We start from the raw sequence: 16079 nt of genomic DNA on the forward strand, positions 1-16079 counted from the left end.
TATCTCTCTGTGTTACCTAATCTCTGGGATTTGTAAAAAAAAAATTAAAAAAAAAAAATAAAAAAAAGGCAAAACACAGTTAACTAACATACTCTCTAATTTAGAAACTGAAAAAATGACACACAAAATCAGCCACGGGCATATTAGTCAGGTGATATATTAGCTCAACTGCCCATTCATAGCACACTGGCATATCAATGACTATGCCCTTGTTCCTAGACTAAAGCCTCTTAATTTCTTGGATCATGACTGTATTATGGTTGCAGAGGAGCAATTGTGTAGCATTTAGGGGAGGCTCCTGCTAAACTTTAGCAGCACTGCTGAATCCAACATGGGTATCATTATTTGAAATTTCATTATAATATAATTTTATTCATTATTCTTTATTATATGGGTCTTCCTTATACACATTAAAATTAGTGACAGTAGTACTACTGGCAAGATTTTCAAAAGAATACCAGATCCAGGTAAGTAAGCTTATTGCTGATTCACCAATCTCACATTAGATAAATTTTCAGCTGTTCCAGAAGACTGCAAACCAAATCAAAATCAGTCTCAACTGGAATAAAAGAACTTTATTGCAGAACAATTTTGGCTTACACAAGAGAATACAGCATTAATATTTTTACTTAAGATTGACCATACTTTTTGTTCTTAAAGTTAAAACAATGCCTGAAAGCCAGTACATTGTAATAAAACAATGTGAAATGCCTCTTCTCCTTATCTCTTTCTTCTGCAACTTTTATTGTTCCTTAACTTTGAAATGGAATTACTCTGAATTTATACTTGATAATGAGAAGAGAATGATGTGCTTTTTTCTTCTGCTTCTTGTGACCATATCCCTACTGTACAACACTACCAAGTTTCTTTTCCATTTCTTAAATTTGACTTCAACAGCAAATTGTTACACCAGAAAGGCTTCAAATACATTCAAAATTAACAGCTGGGACTGTGCCCTAAGGATGAGGAGGACAGATACTTCCCAGCTTTTCCTTTGGTTCATAAATCCAGTTCTAGAATATAACCGCAGAGGTAAATAAAACATAAAGTCACAAATGTACTCTGCATTCATATTCAGTACTGAAATGCTGTATTTTTGTTGCAAACTCTTTTTTTCCCTGTAACTGAATTGTCAGGCATCCCTTTTACCCCTTGTTTCAAGCACCAGCTTCATACAACACTAAATTGTTGTCACAGGCATGCAGCCTTTCACAGGGTTTAATGTTAATTCTCTGGATGGCCCTTGAACGCTGTCCCTCAGGAGCCCACAGCAGCTGTAAGAACTGATCTTCAGGGATTTCTAACACCACACAGCCAACTTTCTCAGATGTATCATCACAAACGTTAATCCCAAACTAATCAGCCTTCTTCTAGCTAGGGTCTCATATTACAAATTTCCTCTTAGGTCTCTTGATTTAAGTCTTTTCTCATTCCTGCAAGACCACCCAGCTCTGAAATAGCTTCACCAATTTACCTCTAGTCTGATCATGTTTTCTAATTTATGGCTGATGTGCCAGCTTCAAACACCTGCAAACTTGCAGCTAGTTCATGTAAGATGTGATCATCTTATGTGTGGTGTCAAACTCCCTCTGTATTCCACCAATGTGGACAGAAGATGATGAATATGAAAAAAAGTTGCAGGTCCAGGCCAGGTTACCTAATAACACTACCAAAATTAGCTTCCATATTGGACTGGAAAGTGATGCTGAAGCAGCTCTACACGCTTCAGGAAAATATTTATAAGAAAGAGAAGAAAAGAAAATTAAAATTTCTGCTCACAGTGTTGTTTTTAATCAATTTTGTGTATTAGCACAGATTCGCTATTGCAAAGTGAGTCTACAACATGTTCTCTGTAATTACGTCTGTCATATCAGTAAAATACTAGAGTGTATGCATTAGGCTAGTATATACTACTAAACTGTACTGAACACAGTGAAACAATCCTCACCGTCTAAGTCAGAGCTTTGACATGAGACAGCTAGTAAATTATGTAACATGACAAAATAGTCTAAATCCTCATAATTTAAAGCTATCATTTGTGCAAAGAAAGACATCATTTTATTTGGAAGGATTCCCTCACTAACAGGCCACAGGCAATAAACATGTACAAGAACGACCAATAGCCAGGGGCTAATATACAGTGCCTTATCTCAGAAGTTTTGCATATCTGAATACCCTTTGTAGCAGTGCCTCCACAAGCCACCTGTGGTTGGGCTAACCTTCATACAAAAACAGTGAACTAATTTACAAGATTATTCAACTGGAACAACTTTGAAATATTTAAAGTATATTGAAAGGCCTGGGAAAAGTATAAATCATGTAGCAGTTATTCATGAAGGAGTATTTTATGGTTTGCTGGCTATCAGAAAGTACCCATGAAATATATTGCCATTAAGTGATAATATCACTATCAAAACGTGCTATAGAAAATATTAGGCTGCACATCTGAATAGCCTTTTCCAAATATATTCTGTAGGTACAAATTATTATTAAAAAGATTTAATTTAGCTGTAGCAAGAATGACAATTTTTTTCTAACAGTATATGCATAGTTAGTTTTTCCTTTTGGAAAGGTCTCATCCATTTCAGTTCATGTTTCTCTCTGCAGGATTTATTCACACAGTGATTTAATAATTATAGCCTTTCTCCTTTTCTGCCCAGAATATTCAGGGTTTCTATCACAAGCACTTTATGTTATCTCTTAAATTCAGTTTGCAACACTTTCGATCTATGTTCCCACCATGTACAGGATTTATACATGTTTTGTGTTAACTAATCTGCATCACTAATCCTAATTTGGATTTACATCTTTCCAAACGATGGATAAATTGGAATTAATTTAAACCCTCCAACACTTTTATTTCTCAGTCTGATTTGTCAGCATTTGACAATGTTTTTTGGACACGTCATCAAAAGTGCTGTCTGTTTGCACACAACAGTCAGTTAATATCTCGCTGGTTTAGAGTTTAGCATTTTTCAACTGAACACTAGAATATTCTTTAAAATGCCTAATTTTCATCTTCTATCTTTCTTAGTTGCCAGACATTACTCTTCACTATGTCAAACTTCAGTGAGTTTCTTCTTGAGCCTTTACAGATGACTGCCTCCCGTATTTGTCATTTTCCTCTCAGCTGATTATGTTAAACCCATAAACCACTCTCTCTGCATACCTTCTAATCCCTTTATCATCTTTGTTGCCCTTCTTGGGATTCCCTCCAGTCTGTCATTCTTAACACGCCGAGGCACACACAACTGTGCAAGGTATTCTCATATGTAACCGTTCCAAGGTTAGATGGAGTCAGGAATTATAACCAGCCAGCTATTCACCGGGATACAAATGTGCTTTTTCCATGCTTTATCTCCCCGCTGAAAGGCACTATGTATACTAAAGCATAAAATAACCCCAAACTGCAGATAGATACATTTATGTAAATATTATGGATGTAACACTAATAAAAGCCACAAGGTAAAGTCCTGGCCCTCTGAGACCACAAGAATTTTTCTAATTCTCAACAATATAGTCATGATTGCTACATAGGTTGGTACCAGCCTTCTGCTTTTGTAATCTGTCTTTTTCAGTCAATTTGCCATTACAAAATTGAGTTGAAATGCAATATAATTATAATATAAGGACAGCAATACTTTGAAAGACTCATTAATGATTCTCTTTGACAAACTCTGATAGAAAGGAAATTTATCTTACTGCAAGATTAAATTTCTAGTTCTTGCCTTCATCCCATTGAGATTTACAAAGGAATAACAGGGAACTAATCAAGTTCTTCAGATGAATAGCAGTGGACAGTCTTGACAGTCTGGCATGTATAGCATTTCTCCCTTACCCTCACAAAAAATCCTTTCATTTCACTGTAAGATTTCCCAAGTCACACTTTCCCTTTAATTAACTTGGATTTCTTTGTTCTTCTGTTGTTGTGATGTTTCTGCTACACCACTGACTCTGTAATCATTGTAATATGCTTCCTCCTTCTTTACATTTTCTTTTTTTAATATTTTAAAAAATTCTTTCCCTTCTCCAGAATTTGCAACTCTGGTGGCTGAATCATAAAGGCTTTGACCAATGCAAACCCTTCACCCATCCTTCACTGCCCAATTCCAACCACCTCCTGCTGACCGCTTTGGCTCCTCTTCTATTTATTTATGTTATTTTATACTCCAGCTCTGTTCTCTGCAATCCTGCAACTCTGTAATTGTGCTGAAAGATACTGTTAAAATAATAAAGGTCACATCAATCTGGGCTTTCTTCTCTCTCACTACAACTTGTTTCTTATTTCATGTAGGCTTGGCACATGCTGAGAGAAAACATTACTCTTTTTGCTGACACCCCTGCTGCTTTATCCCTAGCTAGGGTAAAGTGGGAAGAAACTTTAAAAATTATTTGGGATTAAAACATGCATATAATGAGTCATTCAGATCAAGTTCTGAACTGTGGCAAAACTGACTATTATTTTTAAGCCATCATTGCTAAATGGGTGCATACTCATATTCTGGAAAATCTCTAGTGATGGAAAACCTCTAGTGATGGCAATTACCCAACTTCATTTGGCAGTTCGTTCTTTCAACTTAATCAGTGTTATAGCTAAAACGTATTTCCCTAATATTTAACCTACATCTCTCTTGCTGCATTTTGGTGATCAGTAAATTGATCCTTGTCTGTATAATTTGTTAAATTTGCCCAGTCCAGGAGAAATTCGGGATAAAAGGTTTGACAGGAATATCAGTTGGTGCCAATCATACATGGAGATAACTTCACAAACTATTAAAAAACAGTCACTTCTAGGACACAGGGCATGTTTACTAGCAGTGTTACACAACTATCTAGGACAGTAAGAATGGAATACTCACAAGAAACAACAACATGTATTTCAGGAAAGGGGACACCAAGATTCAGGTGTGATGCTGCTGTTGCCATTCCCTCTGTTAAAACAGTAAATCAAAAAATCCCACCAAAAAAACACATTTATTCTAAAATTTACCAGAGAGGTGACTATCCTCTTTGGAGTTACATACAGGAAACTGGGACTCAAGCTAAGGAAATGACTAGACAAGAGTCAGCCTACGGCATAGCTCAAGGAAATTACTAGCTAAGAGTAAGCCTATGGCAGAGCTCAACACTTTTTTCCTAAATCCTGTTCGGTAACTTTGGCACCAAGCTCATGCTTTCTACCTCTGTCGTCGTCGTTGTTGTTGTTGCTGTGTTGTTTTTAAAGCAACGATTAAAGCAGGGGGGAAATCCTTTTAGGCAACATCTTCCCCACATCTTGACAGAACATTGATTACTACTGCAATTAAAAGGAAGGATATTTTCCATTTCTGTGTTCCAAACGAATCCCTGCAGCAATAACACCTTATTCAACTTAGATTTATTATCACTTATTTAGCACAGACTAAAAGATAAGGCTGAAACCCTGTCACCATCACACTGTAGAGAACACCACCCTCTGCCACAGCGATTACCCAATGCTACTCGGGAAGCCAATAAACGCTCCCTAAAGCCATTGTAGATTTTCACTCTGTAGTAACTCGCAAGGAAGACTTTTTTGCTGAAGCTGCTGTGCGTTAAAAAGAAATCGTTTGGTTTTGCACAATGTATATACGGTTCTGAAGGATGTATTGATTTTTAAGTATTCTAAATAAAGCAAAAGAAAATGGATTGCAGTGGAGCGAGTTTATTTATTGCTTTTCCTCGGCAGCTGCTGACCTCACGTGGCAATAAAGCGCCATTACAGGAGCACACAAGGCTACGGAAAAAGCATCAGGAACTCCGCTGTTGCAGTAAGGTGAACGAAGATCCATGGAATTCGAGAATCGACATAAAAAACACTATATAAACAAAGCCTTTTATAGTCCCTTCCTATTCTTTGAAGCTGCAAGGATTTATATTTTAATGCTTCACTGGATGGCATGAAAGCTGAAATTTTATCCAGGGCTTTAACAAAAAAATAGGACAATAGAACAAACAGGAAAATAAACACTGCCACTAATGGGTCTAAAACCCCATATTAGTAGCATATTATGTGAAATAAAGCAAGGGGCAACAATATTAATGGGAGTATTTCACTATCATAGAAGTCTGAAGACCTCAATGGTCCCTGTTTCAGTCTTTCTTCACATTATTCCCTCAATCATTCTGGAAAAAGCAACACTGAGTGCCTAATTTGGTCTGAAAATTTTCAGCTATATAGTAATGGATGAGATGAAAAGAAACATCTCCCACTTGCAAACTGGAAAAGCTGCAATGGGTAGAGAGACCTCCAAAATACCACCTTTACTTTTCATAGTAACAGTACCTGATATCCTAAATATGCATTTGGTCAGTTCAAATATACAAATATCCGGTATAATCAGATCCTATTCTCAAATTCTCTGTTCTGAGATCTTATAATCTGAATTCTCAAAAATCTATTTAAACCCACTTTTTTTCCCTAACTGCATTATAAATTAAAAGTTCAAATTTTAGTATTTCATGCCTCTGGTACTAAAGAAAAAAAATTCAAATACATGTGTGATATAAGTAAATCTCTGCCCTGAGGCAAAATTACTGTTTTATCAATTATCATCAAACTACTACTTTTTTCACTGCTGAATCTTCAGCGTTTCTCTTAGATTATTACTTTTCCCCGTCCAAGTTTCTTCCAAACCTTCTCCAAATCTTGAATTGCCCTATTTCCAATTAAAAAAGTTTTCATAATTTTCTTGGTAAGTGGAAGTTACCTAGTTGTAACTCAAAATGCAGCAAACAAATTCAAAACTTTAAGTTATGACAATATAAGAAAACATTTTATATACAAAATATTAAATTATTCATTTTCATACTGCTCTTATTTTAATGTCTTTAAGACTGTCCCAGAAACTGCTACAAAGCCTAAAGAAAGTAGAATTTGCTATAAAGTTTAATCAGGCTTTCGTCAGAGTGTGGATTATAGTACACTTGACAAATACAAAAAACCCACATTACCCTGCAATGTACTATTTTGTGAAAAAAGGTGTTTTAATTTTCAGATGCATAAGCAAAGGAGCAAATTTGCTTTTTCCCAAAAAACATTTACCTTAATTTTCTTAATTGGCATCTTACATCTTCTTCTTTGTCCTGAACAGTAAGTGTTCTGTAATTATCTTCCCTGTTGTAATACAGAAATAGTTATGGGAAAAAGAAAAAAAAAAATACTTCAGCATTCATGTTGAAAACAATTTTTAAAATAATCAATACACATCCTTTCTTTAGATTTATATCCAATGGTTTGTAATGAGAAACAACTGGATGACATAAAATACCTTTACACATAAAAAAAATAGACTCTACTTGTACATATTGGTATTCTATATTGCTAGGGAAGAAATACAGCTCATGCTCAGCTACAACTCAAAAGGAAGAATAGCCAAATGCTCAAGTCATGGCTAAACCACCACCTCCTGACATTAGCATTTTAACAAAAAGGGGGTTGTATCAACGGACCATCACCAACTCTTCTGATTTTTCTAATCACCATTTACCATTACTAAATCTTTAATAGTTTATACTTTAAGGTCATGCCAAGCTCTTAATGGAGTTTCATGGATCAGCAACTTCCCACATGTCTTATTTTGGGAATCAATGGACTGGAGGCCATAACACCTGTTCACTTTGCAGAAGCTGAGTTAGGATTTATATTTACAGTCTATTCACCAGTCCTGAGCTCAACACTGTCAAATGTCCTGCAATTGCTTCCACACTTTGACCACTGTTGTTTGCTTCTTTTGCCTTTTCTGGCTAAACTAAACACTTTTGAAGACTGGTAATACAGTTCATGTTCTCCTTTCCTGCAAAACACATAGAGTTTTAGCAAAGCCTCTGTGCTAAAGCATCTAAACATTGACAACATTCTGTCCAAAACAGAGTTAATATTGTTATGGAATTAAAAACTGCAGCATTGCACAATATTTACAACAAGCTCTACCTTAACAAAATAACATAAAAAATTATGACTAAAGGTTCACAGAAGTTACAAATTAGCCCATAAATTTTTTTTTAATGAACATAATGCACAAAGCAACTCCATTTCCTTAAAAAATCCTAGATTGATATTTAAATGGTTGTCAAATGAAGAACCCAATCTTTTATTTATAAATCAATTGCAAATCAATTTTAATCAATTTCAGCTGAGGTTAAAGCACATATTGACATTGTTGTTCTAACACCACTCAGGAGCCATGGCTAACACAGATAGCAGAGCCCAGACTTTAGCACATGCTGGTGATTAGAATACCTCCTCTAGGTCCTGGACTCTCTCATTGCTAACGTGGGCTTGAACCTTAGCTGCTGCTTCTTCACTCTGAGAGAGCATTTTAGCAGAGCTCTCCAAAGAGACACAGCCTTTAGAAATCCCTGACTGTGGGATCTTCTAACGTGGGATAATTACTTCACAAGGGAAGAAGTAAATTTTTCATTATTGCTTTTTTGGTCAATAAAGTAACAAAGCTTAGCAGAGGCTGATGCACTTCTAAGGGCAGAAAATATAAATACAAATAATAGAGTCCCTTCTACAGCCACTGGAAAGACAGAAGGGACTGCATAAACTACAACAACAAATGGATCAGATAATCTAAATATAAATACTGAAAGGCCTGTGAAACTAATAGGAAGGCCTACGCTGATGAGCCTGTGGAACACGCAGCTAGAAAAGATGTTTCTTTCACAAACTCATTCAGTCCCCCAGCTAGGAAAACCTAAGTGAAAGGATCTTGTCTGAATCAGATGATGCAACTCGTATCACAACAAGAGTTTTTAACTCCAGGAGATGCTTTGTGAGCAGTTAATGGTTTACGTACAAAAATACAGTTGGTTTCACTGGTGTTACAGTAGCACAACACGGGCATTAAAAATGGATACTTAGGCCTTCAGGTGGCAAGAACACAGTAAATTTTTATTAATGTGGATTTTGATAAGATATTAGGAAGAAATTCTTTAATTAAGCAGGTTGCCCAGAGAAGCTGTGGATGCCCCAACCCTGGAAGTGTTCAAAGCCATGTTGGATGGGGCTCTGAGCAACCTGGTGTCCTTGCCCATGGCGAGGGGCTGGAATCAGATGATCTTTAAGGTCCCTTCCAGCCCAAATCATTCTATGACTCTAGACAGGTCATGAGAGGCTCAGGACCAGATGTCAAAGGCTTAGCCATTAATTGCTGGAGGGAAGGCCCATGGGTTGCTGAAAATCCAAATGGTTCAGAGACATTTTCAAGTTTTGGAAACACTGCCTGAAAGAATTTTTTTAATTATAACATTTAATTGTTAAGAAATTCTATTTCCTGTATTTTCACAATGTAATGCAGTTTTAAAAATGTATCACCAGAAAAATGCTAAAATATATAGGTAATAGCAAATTATCTTACAGTTATTACTGCTTTAATATAAAGAGGAATAAGAATTATGTGGCTGTGCTAATTTTATGCTTCCTTCTGCAGATGAATGAAGATTTTCTGTCTTAAAAACATTTGCATTCCCCTCCTTTAAAGCAATTTTCAATTTTGCTGGGTACAGCACAACCGCATCTACTCTTTCAGCTGCAATGGGTTGTTGAAACTGAGCTATTGCCCAGCACCTGCTCTTAGTCAGACAGCTGAAATCAGAGGTTAGGGGGAAAAGTAAAGATTTTATGTCATTGTAATGCAAGTCTCCTTTTAGCTTTGCTGCAGTCAGTGTTCAATTATGTTCTGTAACAACCTCCATTACTAAAGCCAGTGTTTTGCTGTTCCTCTCTGCATATATTAACTTCCTTGTTCACATGTGAGAGCCTTCGCAGCAAAGCAGAGTCTTAAGAGACAATTTACCGTAGATTTAATGAGCCTACATCTTTTGAGGGCTGTTGAGGATACTAGTGTTCAAATGCAACTTCATTTTGAATGCTCAAAAGAGAAGTAACTGATACAAAAGAACTTAAATGATTTCTCACTGAAGGTCTGATAGGTCAAAATTAACCTGAAATTCCATCTATTCTATTGAACACAAAACACAGAACAAGTAACAATGAAGGGCTCCCAAGTAATTTTTATCCTATTTTTGCAAGCTCTGAATCCTTCTTATTCAGAATTTTTATCAGTTCACTGCGTAGCGTAGAATGTTAAGACTTCATCAGAAGCAGGTACCAAAGCCCTACAGCTGTAGGAAGAAAGCTACAAAGATTTTGGCCAGCAAGGCTCAGCAGCAAATGGGAAGGTAGTAGCTGGTCTGAACAGCTACTGGGAAGGCAGGAGCAGGAGCCTTGCTTTTGAAGTAGGAAATAAATGGACAGAGAGCTCTGAGACAGAGGCCAGAGGGTGAACAACACTGAAATTCAGGGTCTGAGGAAATGGAAATCCAGTGCAGGAAGGACTGAAGATGATTAGAGTGAGGATTTGAAAAGCTTAGAACAGAAGATATTTTATTATAATATAAATTCATTATAATAAATTGACCTTGAAAGGTCAATTTCACCTTAAGGTGAAAATTTTATGCTTCAAAATTTAACCTGCTATAAAAGTTAAGAGGATAGAAAACACAGTGTTGTAAACTTTTGAAAATTCAATTAGGAGTCTCAAAGATTTCTCTTCTCCTTCCTCCATTAAAACTCCAAGTCCTGGAATCCCATGGCTGACACTTAGTTTTCAGCAAAGGGAAAAGAATTCTAGCTGTTATGCCTGCAGGGAGAACCTTGAACATTCAAATCCTAAAACCACAAACAGAATATAAACCAAAACATAAACTTTTATTTTTTAATAAATCTCATTATTTTATTTTAATGTAATCTGTCTTGCAGTTTGTAACATAAGATACAGCATTAGTGTAAACCTAGCAGTTGCTTTCTAAGCAGACAGCAGCTAGAGATCCAAAAAAAGATTCCCAGCTGCTATCACAGTCCTCATCAGCACATAATGACTGGCGAGCTGGAATTGTGGGTAGCTCATTTAAAGAATGTCACGTATTTATATATTCTCTGTTTGGCAGATTAACCCCTTCCCCGTGCTGCAGGAACGTGCTCGATGCTCACTTACCAGCATCCAATCCCCCTGTGCACGGCTCTGTGCAAAGGAGCATGACACGATTGCTCCAATAACGGCACTCACAGCTGAGAAAGGCTCAGGCCACACACAAGGCCACAGCAAGCCCTCTGTCTGTCACAGTCTATCCCCCATGGAGAGATCCAGACAACTTTCTGTATGAAGTTCTGGTCCCCCGATCACCTATCCACATCTAATCCTTTGGGGTATATTGTTAAAAAAATAAATAAAGACTTTAGGGTTTGCTCCCAGCACTTTTCCTTAGATTCCATGTGAAACAACAAGAAAATAAAGATTCGAGCTGGAATTTTTCCAGGCCTATGCAGAATAATTACTCCCCGAAAATTCTCTTTATCTTTATCCTTGTGGATTTGAATGCATCCTTGAGAAATCTTTCCTTCATTCCATATTCATTAGAAAAGAGGACATAACAGTTTCAATTAGCATACTCAAACCAAGTTTACGCCTTGTGGAGGCACCTACCCTATACCTCGTAATTCACCACTTTTCATTGATGCCACAACTGCCATCCATTTCTAACTTCCACTCTCCCAACAGAGTAGATCAGAAACAAGGGGCAGATACGCCAGATCAGTCAGAAGGGTTGTTGTAACTGCCAACAAATCCTTTGGCTGATTCAACCATTTTATAATCATCTTACATTTCAGTGCACCGACTCTCAGCCAAAAAGCCTTCATAGCTGTGTCTCAGTCCCTGCCACAAAAGAGCAAAATCAGAAGACCTGGAACTATAACGGCGTTATCAACAGTGATAGAGAAAGCATCCAAATTCTCACTTCTGTGCCAATAGCCCCACTCTGAAGAGAAACAAATGGCAATTTTGGGGTATGCCAAATGAAGTAGCCCTCAAAATAGATGAAGTTTCTATTTATTTCTCTGCATGGGGAAGTGCAAAGAACAGAAATCTACAATAAAATTTGCACATCCGTTCTTGCAGTTTTTCAAAGCACTCCAGACATATCAGTAAACATGCATAGTCAATCCTGTAAGAATCTATAGAGATTAAAAAAGCTGTGTGAACTCTGAATATTCATCCATTTGCAAGATATTTCTGATGCCGTTTTGTCACACTGTTTCCTTTTAGTAACATAAGATTTAAAAAAGAACTGACAAAGTACTTTGTATTTAAGAGATTTCTTACAGAAAGACCTACTAATTCCTTTTCCTCAGCATTAATGCTCTCCTGAGAAGCATTGATACTCCAAAGAAAGCTACAGTACTTCTTCAGTAGCTTTTATTAGGCAGCATATTCAAGTTACAGGTTGTAACCTGCTCAACTCCGAACAGATCCAGTATGTTTGCATCGATACAAGAATAACTATAAAAAAAAGTCCTAGGAATATTAGTGAATTCTGCCTCATAAAAAATCATTTTTTAACAGGTATGTTTTGTGAAGGAGATAATGAAGTGACCTGTGCAGTGCCCGACAGAACCTGAAACGCAAACCATGTCTCAGTCTAAAAGACTGTACAACATTGGTTTAATCCTCAGTGCAAAGCCTTACCTTGCGCCTGAAATTCCTTGTCACTCCTGCTGGAGCTGCAGTTCCACCATCGCTGCCTTCTGTAGCCTGATGAAATGCAAGCTGCACACGGACACGTGCAGTTCATCTGCTGTTTTGTGGCCACTGCCTAAAGGAATGTGACTTCAAATCTCAGGGTCTTGTGGCTGTCAGGGCAACTTATCCTGCTCATATGAGAGAAGGAGTGCTTTCCACTCACAGGAATCTTGCTTTATTTGAGGAAGAAATGAAATGTGTGAATAAAGAGTCCTCTATTTCTCCTTAGCTGGTAAATACAGGATTTAACCTAATAAACACTTCTCTAGGGTAAGGATATCATCTTCTGTTGTGTGTGTGGGGGGTTTGTTTAAATCCACAGGATTTCTCTTCCCCTCTTTCTCACGTATTCAAGATGAGAGAAGCTTCAGTGAGCACAGCTACCAGTATTCCAATTTATTCAGCAGCAACCCCTGTGGACTGCTAACAGCAGACTGTGATTCTGTTTGGATTACAAGGTGCAGATAAATAATTCCATCCTTAATCTATCACTGTCAAAGCTGGTAATGGAACAACTTTTACCTGTGAGAACTCAGGTGGAGGAAAAGACCGAGTTTAAAAAAAAAAAAAAAAAAGTGGGGGGCAAAAGGACAGAAGAAATAGAGAGGATACAAGTCCATTAAGAGTTCTGTGCACACATGCATGCAGAGGTAAGGAGGAAATGAGGGAATGGGATAAAGCATCAGGACACTAATAGGAAAACACCATAGCCAGATTCCAAGCAGAATTTTTCAACAGCAACGAAAATCTCACTTCCAACATAATCTATGCCTTCTATTACACTGATCCCAGTGTAAAATGGTAGAGATGTTTTACCTCAGTAAATGCTGATGGATACTACCACATCGCAGCCACGATCAATAATTCTGAAGTAAATCATAATGGAGCCTCAAAGCCTTCGCATACAGACCTGTCAGTAAACTGGGACAATATTACAAATAGACAACAAAGGATAATGCAAAGATTGCAAAAATGGAACAATGCAAACACAAGTGGATTTCTTGGAGGATGGAGTGTAAGGCAGAAAAGATGAAAGGGGAGGAAAGCTATTTAGACATAAGTGATGGAGAACATCAATAACCCACACTTGTCTTATGTGATGGAGGATTCAGAGATGGAAAACAGTGAAAGCAATAAGGAGGCCTGGGATTAAATTTTCTTTTTCTTTTTAAAAGAACCCTCAGTAGTGACTCCATCACTATACTTCACTACAGTCATCATCTACAATTAAAATTTACCCACTCAGCCTGGAAAAGTCCCTTTCATATTTTTAACAGAGAAACAATGGTATTTTATGTGCATATAAAAGACTCCTTTGATTTTGCTATAGGATTTCAGTATTTTTATGTTATTTGCTTGCCTGATGAGGTGTCTGGCAGATATGTCACATAGTCCCAAACATGAAAAAGGGTTTATTCATCCTAGATAAAAGTTAAAAAAAAAAGCTGCCTTCTAAGCAGGCACTACCTTGTAATTAAAGTAAAACTTGGAACAATTTATTTTCAAGCAACATTACTTCTGGAATGTCCAGTGCTATAACTCAAATACAGATGCACTATTGATTATTCTCTTCTTCCCAAGCTTACTCACTGCTTTTCACAGCAAGCAGATTCTGTGCTCCAGAGTAAACAATCCAAAGTATAGCCAAGCAAATTTTATACCCTAAGAAGTCTGCACCCTAAAAAATGTTGTTTGCTTTATTAAAAGCATGCTTGCTGATGGCGTAAGACATTGGAAGGAAATGAAAAACCAGGAAGCTTCATTATCACCTTTTTCAGCTCCAACCCAAATCCACTGACTTGGACTGCTTAAGGAAGACAGAAGATGAGTTCAAAGGATAAGAATAGGACAGAAAATTATTTTAATAGTAGTCAATGAAGATCTTAGCACAAATATTTGAAAATTAAGAAAAACAATAAAGAAACCAACCTACTGCAGTGGGAAGGACTACTAAAATAAGAAGGGGGGGGGGAACAAAATGCTGAGATACTAAGAAGCAAGCAACTAAGACATTAGACAGAGAACTTTCGCCGTATGGTAACACAGTCAAACACAAGGAAAAGTGTGAACTGGAGGAAACGATAAGGGATCAAATGTTGGCCCGGGCTGGGAAGAACCGCAGCTTAACTTCCACTCTGGACACAGCGGCCTCACAAACTGCCTGCTCTAAACGTGCTGATCAAGCCTCGTGGCCGACTTATAAAGCTGCCGCAGCAAAGCACAAAGCGTGGTGCAACTGCCGCTCCTCCTCCAAGCCCCGCGGGCAGAGCGACCCAAAAGCTGGGATCGGGCGGAAGGGACGCGGCGGACGGGGGGAAGGCGAGCACTGGGCAGAGCGCATGCGCAAGAAGGCACCGGGTGGCGGGGCCCTTCCGTACGAACATCGGGTCTCGTGGGTTCCTAGGCACGAAACGGAGGTTTCTCACCCTCGCTTGCCTCTTCCCTTATTGGTGCTGCCGCAGCCCTTTGCCCTTAACTTTTATTCTTTTCTGCCTCTCTCCCCAGAGGGTTCATTTCAGCCCCATGGTACAGTCCCCTGTGCTCTACCCAATAACAAGCCGAGTTCCGGTGACGTACTTAGTTGCCGGGCAGAACTCCGGTCCGTTCCTCCCCTAGCACCGCGGCGTCACCGGGAGAGACGAAGGGGTCGGGTTTGAACGACAGCGCGCCTGGTGGGCGGGAAAAAGCCAAAGAGACCAATAACAACTCCGAGAGGCGTTGACGAGCAGGGCCCGCAGCCAACCGGGACGGGCGGGCGGTCGCTCGGTTGCCAGGGCCGCGCGGTTGCCAGGGCCGCGGCTCAGCGCCGTGGTGGCCCTGCCGCCCTCTCTCCCTCTCTCCCTTTCTCCAGGCCCGCCGCCTGCTCGGGACCATGGTGAAGCTCGCTGCCAAGTGCCTGCTGGCAGGTGAGTCTGGCCCGCCCGGTCCCGTCCGCCCCGCTGGCTGCAGGGGCCCAGAGCGGGCGCCGTGGGGTGCGGCGAGGCTTCCCGCAGCCCCTCGTGGAGGGGCCGCCGCGACGGAGAAGAGGTAGGGAGAGGAGTGAAGAGTGAGGACCTCGGCTCCCTCGGGACGGGAGCGGTGGAAATCCCGTTTGTCGCAGCCAGACCCGTGTCCGCTCCCTCCTGAGACACGCGGGGAGTCAAGAGCTGTGCCCAGAGCTGTGCCCAGGGGAGGGTGCGAAGTGTAGGTCGGACTGGCTGAAATGGAAGGAAAGGATCTGAAAAAAAAGGGGAGGGGAAAAAAACCCACCAGAAAGAGTACTTTTGCAGTGTGGAAAGGTTGGCAGAGGATGGGGAAAGTGCGAAGGGAGCAGGGTAGACAGCTGAGACCTGCATCGTTCCTGAGTCTTGATTTGGGCAGATGTGAAAAATTCATGTCAGAAATCGGGGTGATTCTGAGTGTGATAGAAAGGCAAAGGCTAAGTAAAGAATAAAAGGATGAAGCATGTGCACTTCACAGACATGTCTTTTTCCC

At 39.2% G+C, this 16079-nt stretch overlaps 3 protein-coding genes across 15 annotated transcripts in view; 2 read left to right on the forward strand and 1 right to left on the reverse strand.

Annotated features, from left to right (window-relative positions):
- The window catches only part of PVALB (parvalbumin), a 13453-nt gene extending 7708 nt beyond the window's left edge, over nt 1-5745 (forward strand). For 3 of the 4 annotated variants that reach the window (XM_027879538.1, XM_027879539.1, XM_027879540.1), the window contains exon 5: nt 4034-5667. In XM_027879538.1, the coding sequence (XP_027735339.1) occupies nt 4034-4062 (29 nt within the window). In that variant the 3' untranslated portion in view covers nt 4063-5667. Of the gene's footprint in view, nt 1-4033; nt 5668-5707 lie in introns of those variants that run through there. The other variant, XM_027879541.1, reaches the window with a different exon arrangement.
- The window catches only part of NCF4 (neutrophil cytosolic factor 4), a 55166-nt gene extending 39877 nt beyond the window's left edge, over nt 1-15289 (reverse strand). For 3 of the 10 annotated variants that reach the window (XM_027879534.1, XM_027879525.1, XM_027879524.1), the window contains exon 1: nt 15032-15171. The gene's annotated coding sequence lies outside the window, so the exon portion shown is untranslated. The other 7 variants (XM_027879531.1, XM_027879533.1, XM_027879530.1 and 4 more) reach the window with 7 other exon arrangements.
- Nucleotides 15290-15375: 86 nt separating this feature from the next.
- Nucleotides 15376-16079, forward strand: part of IFT27 (intraflagellar transport 27) — an 11721-nt gene continuing 11017 nt past the window's right edge. Inside the window, exon 1 of the mRNA XM_027879537.1 lies at nt 15376-15511. Within this exon, the coding sequence (XP_027735338.1) occupies nt 15478-15511 (34 nt within the window). The 5' untranslated portion in view covers nt 15376-15477. The remainder of the gene's footprint in view (nt 15512-16079) is intronic.

Source organism: Empidonax traillii, unplaced genomic scaffold (assembly GCF_003031625.1).
Source record: "Empidonax traillii isolate 1590-97213 ecotype Southwest subspecies unplaced genomic scaffold, ASM303162v1 scaffold55:size2822071, whole genome shotgun sequence".
NCBI classification, from domain to species: domain Eukaryota; kingdom Metazoa; phylum Chordata; class Aves; order Passeriformes; family Tyrannidae; genus Empidonax; species Empidonax traillii.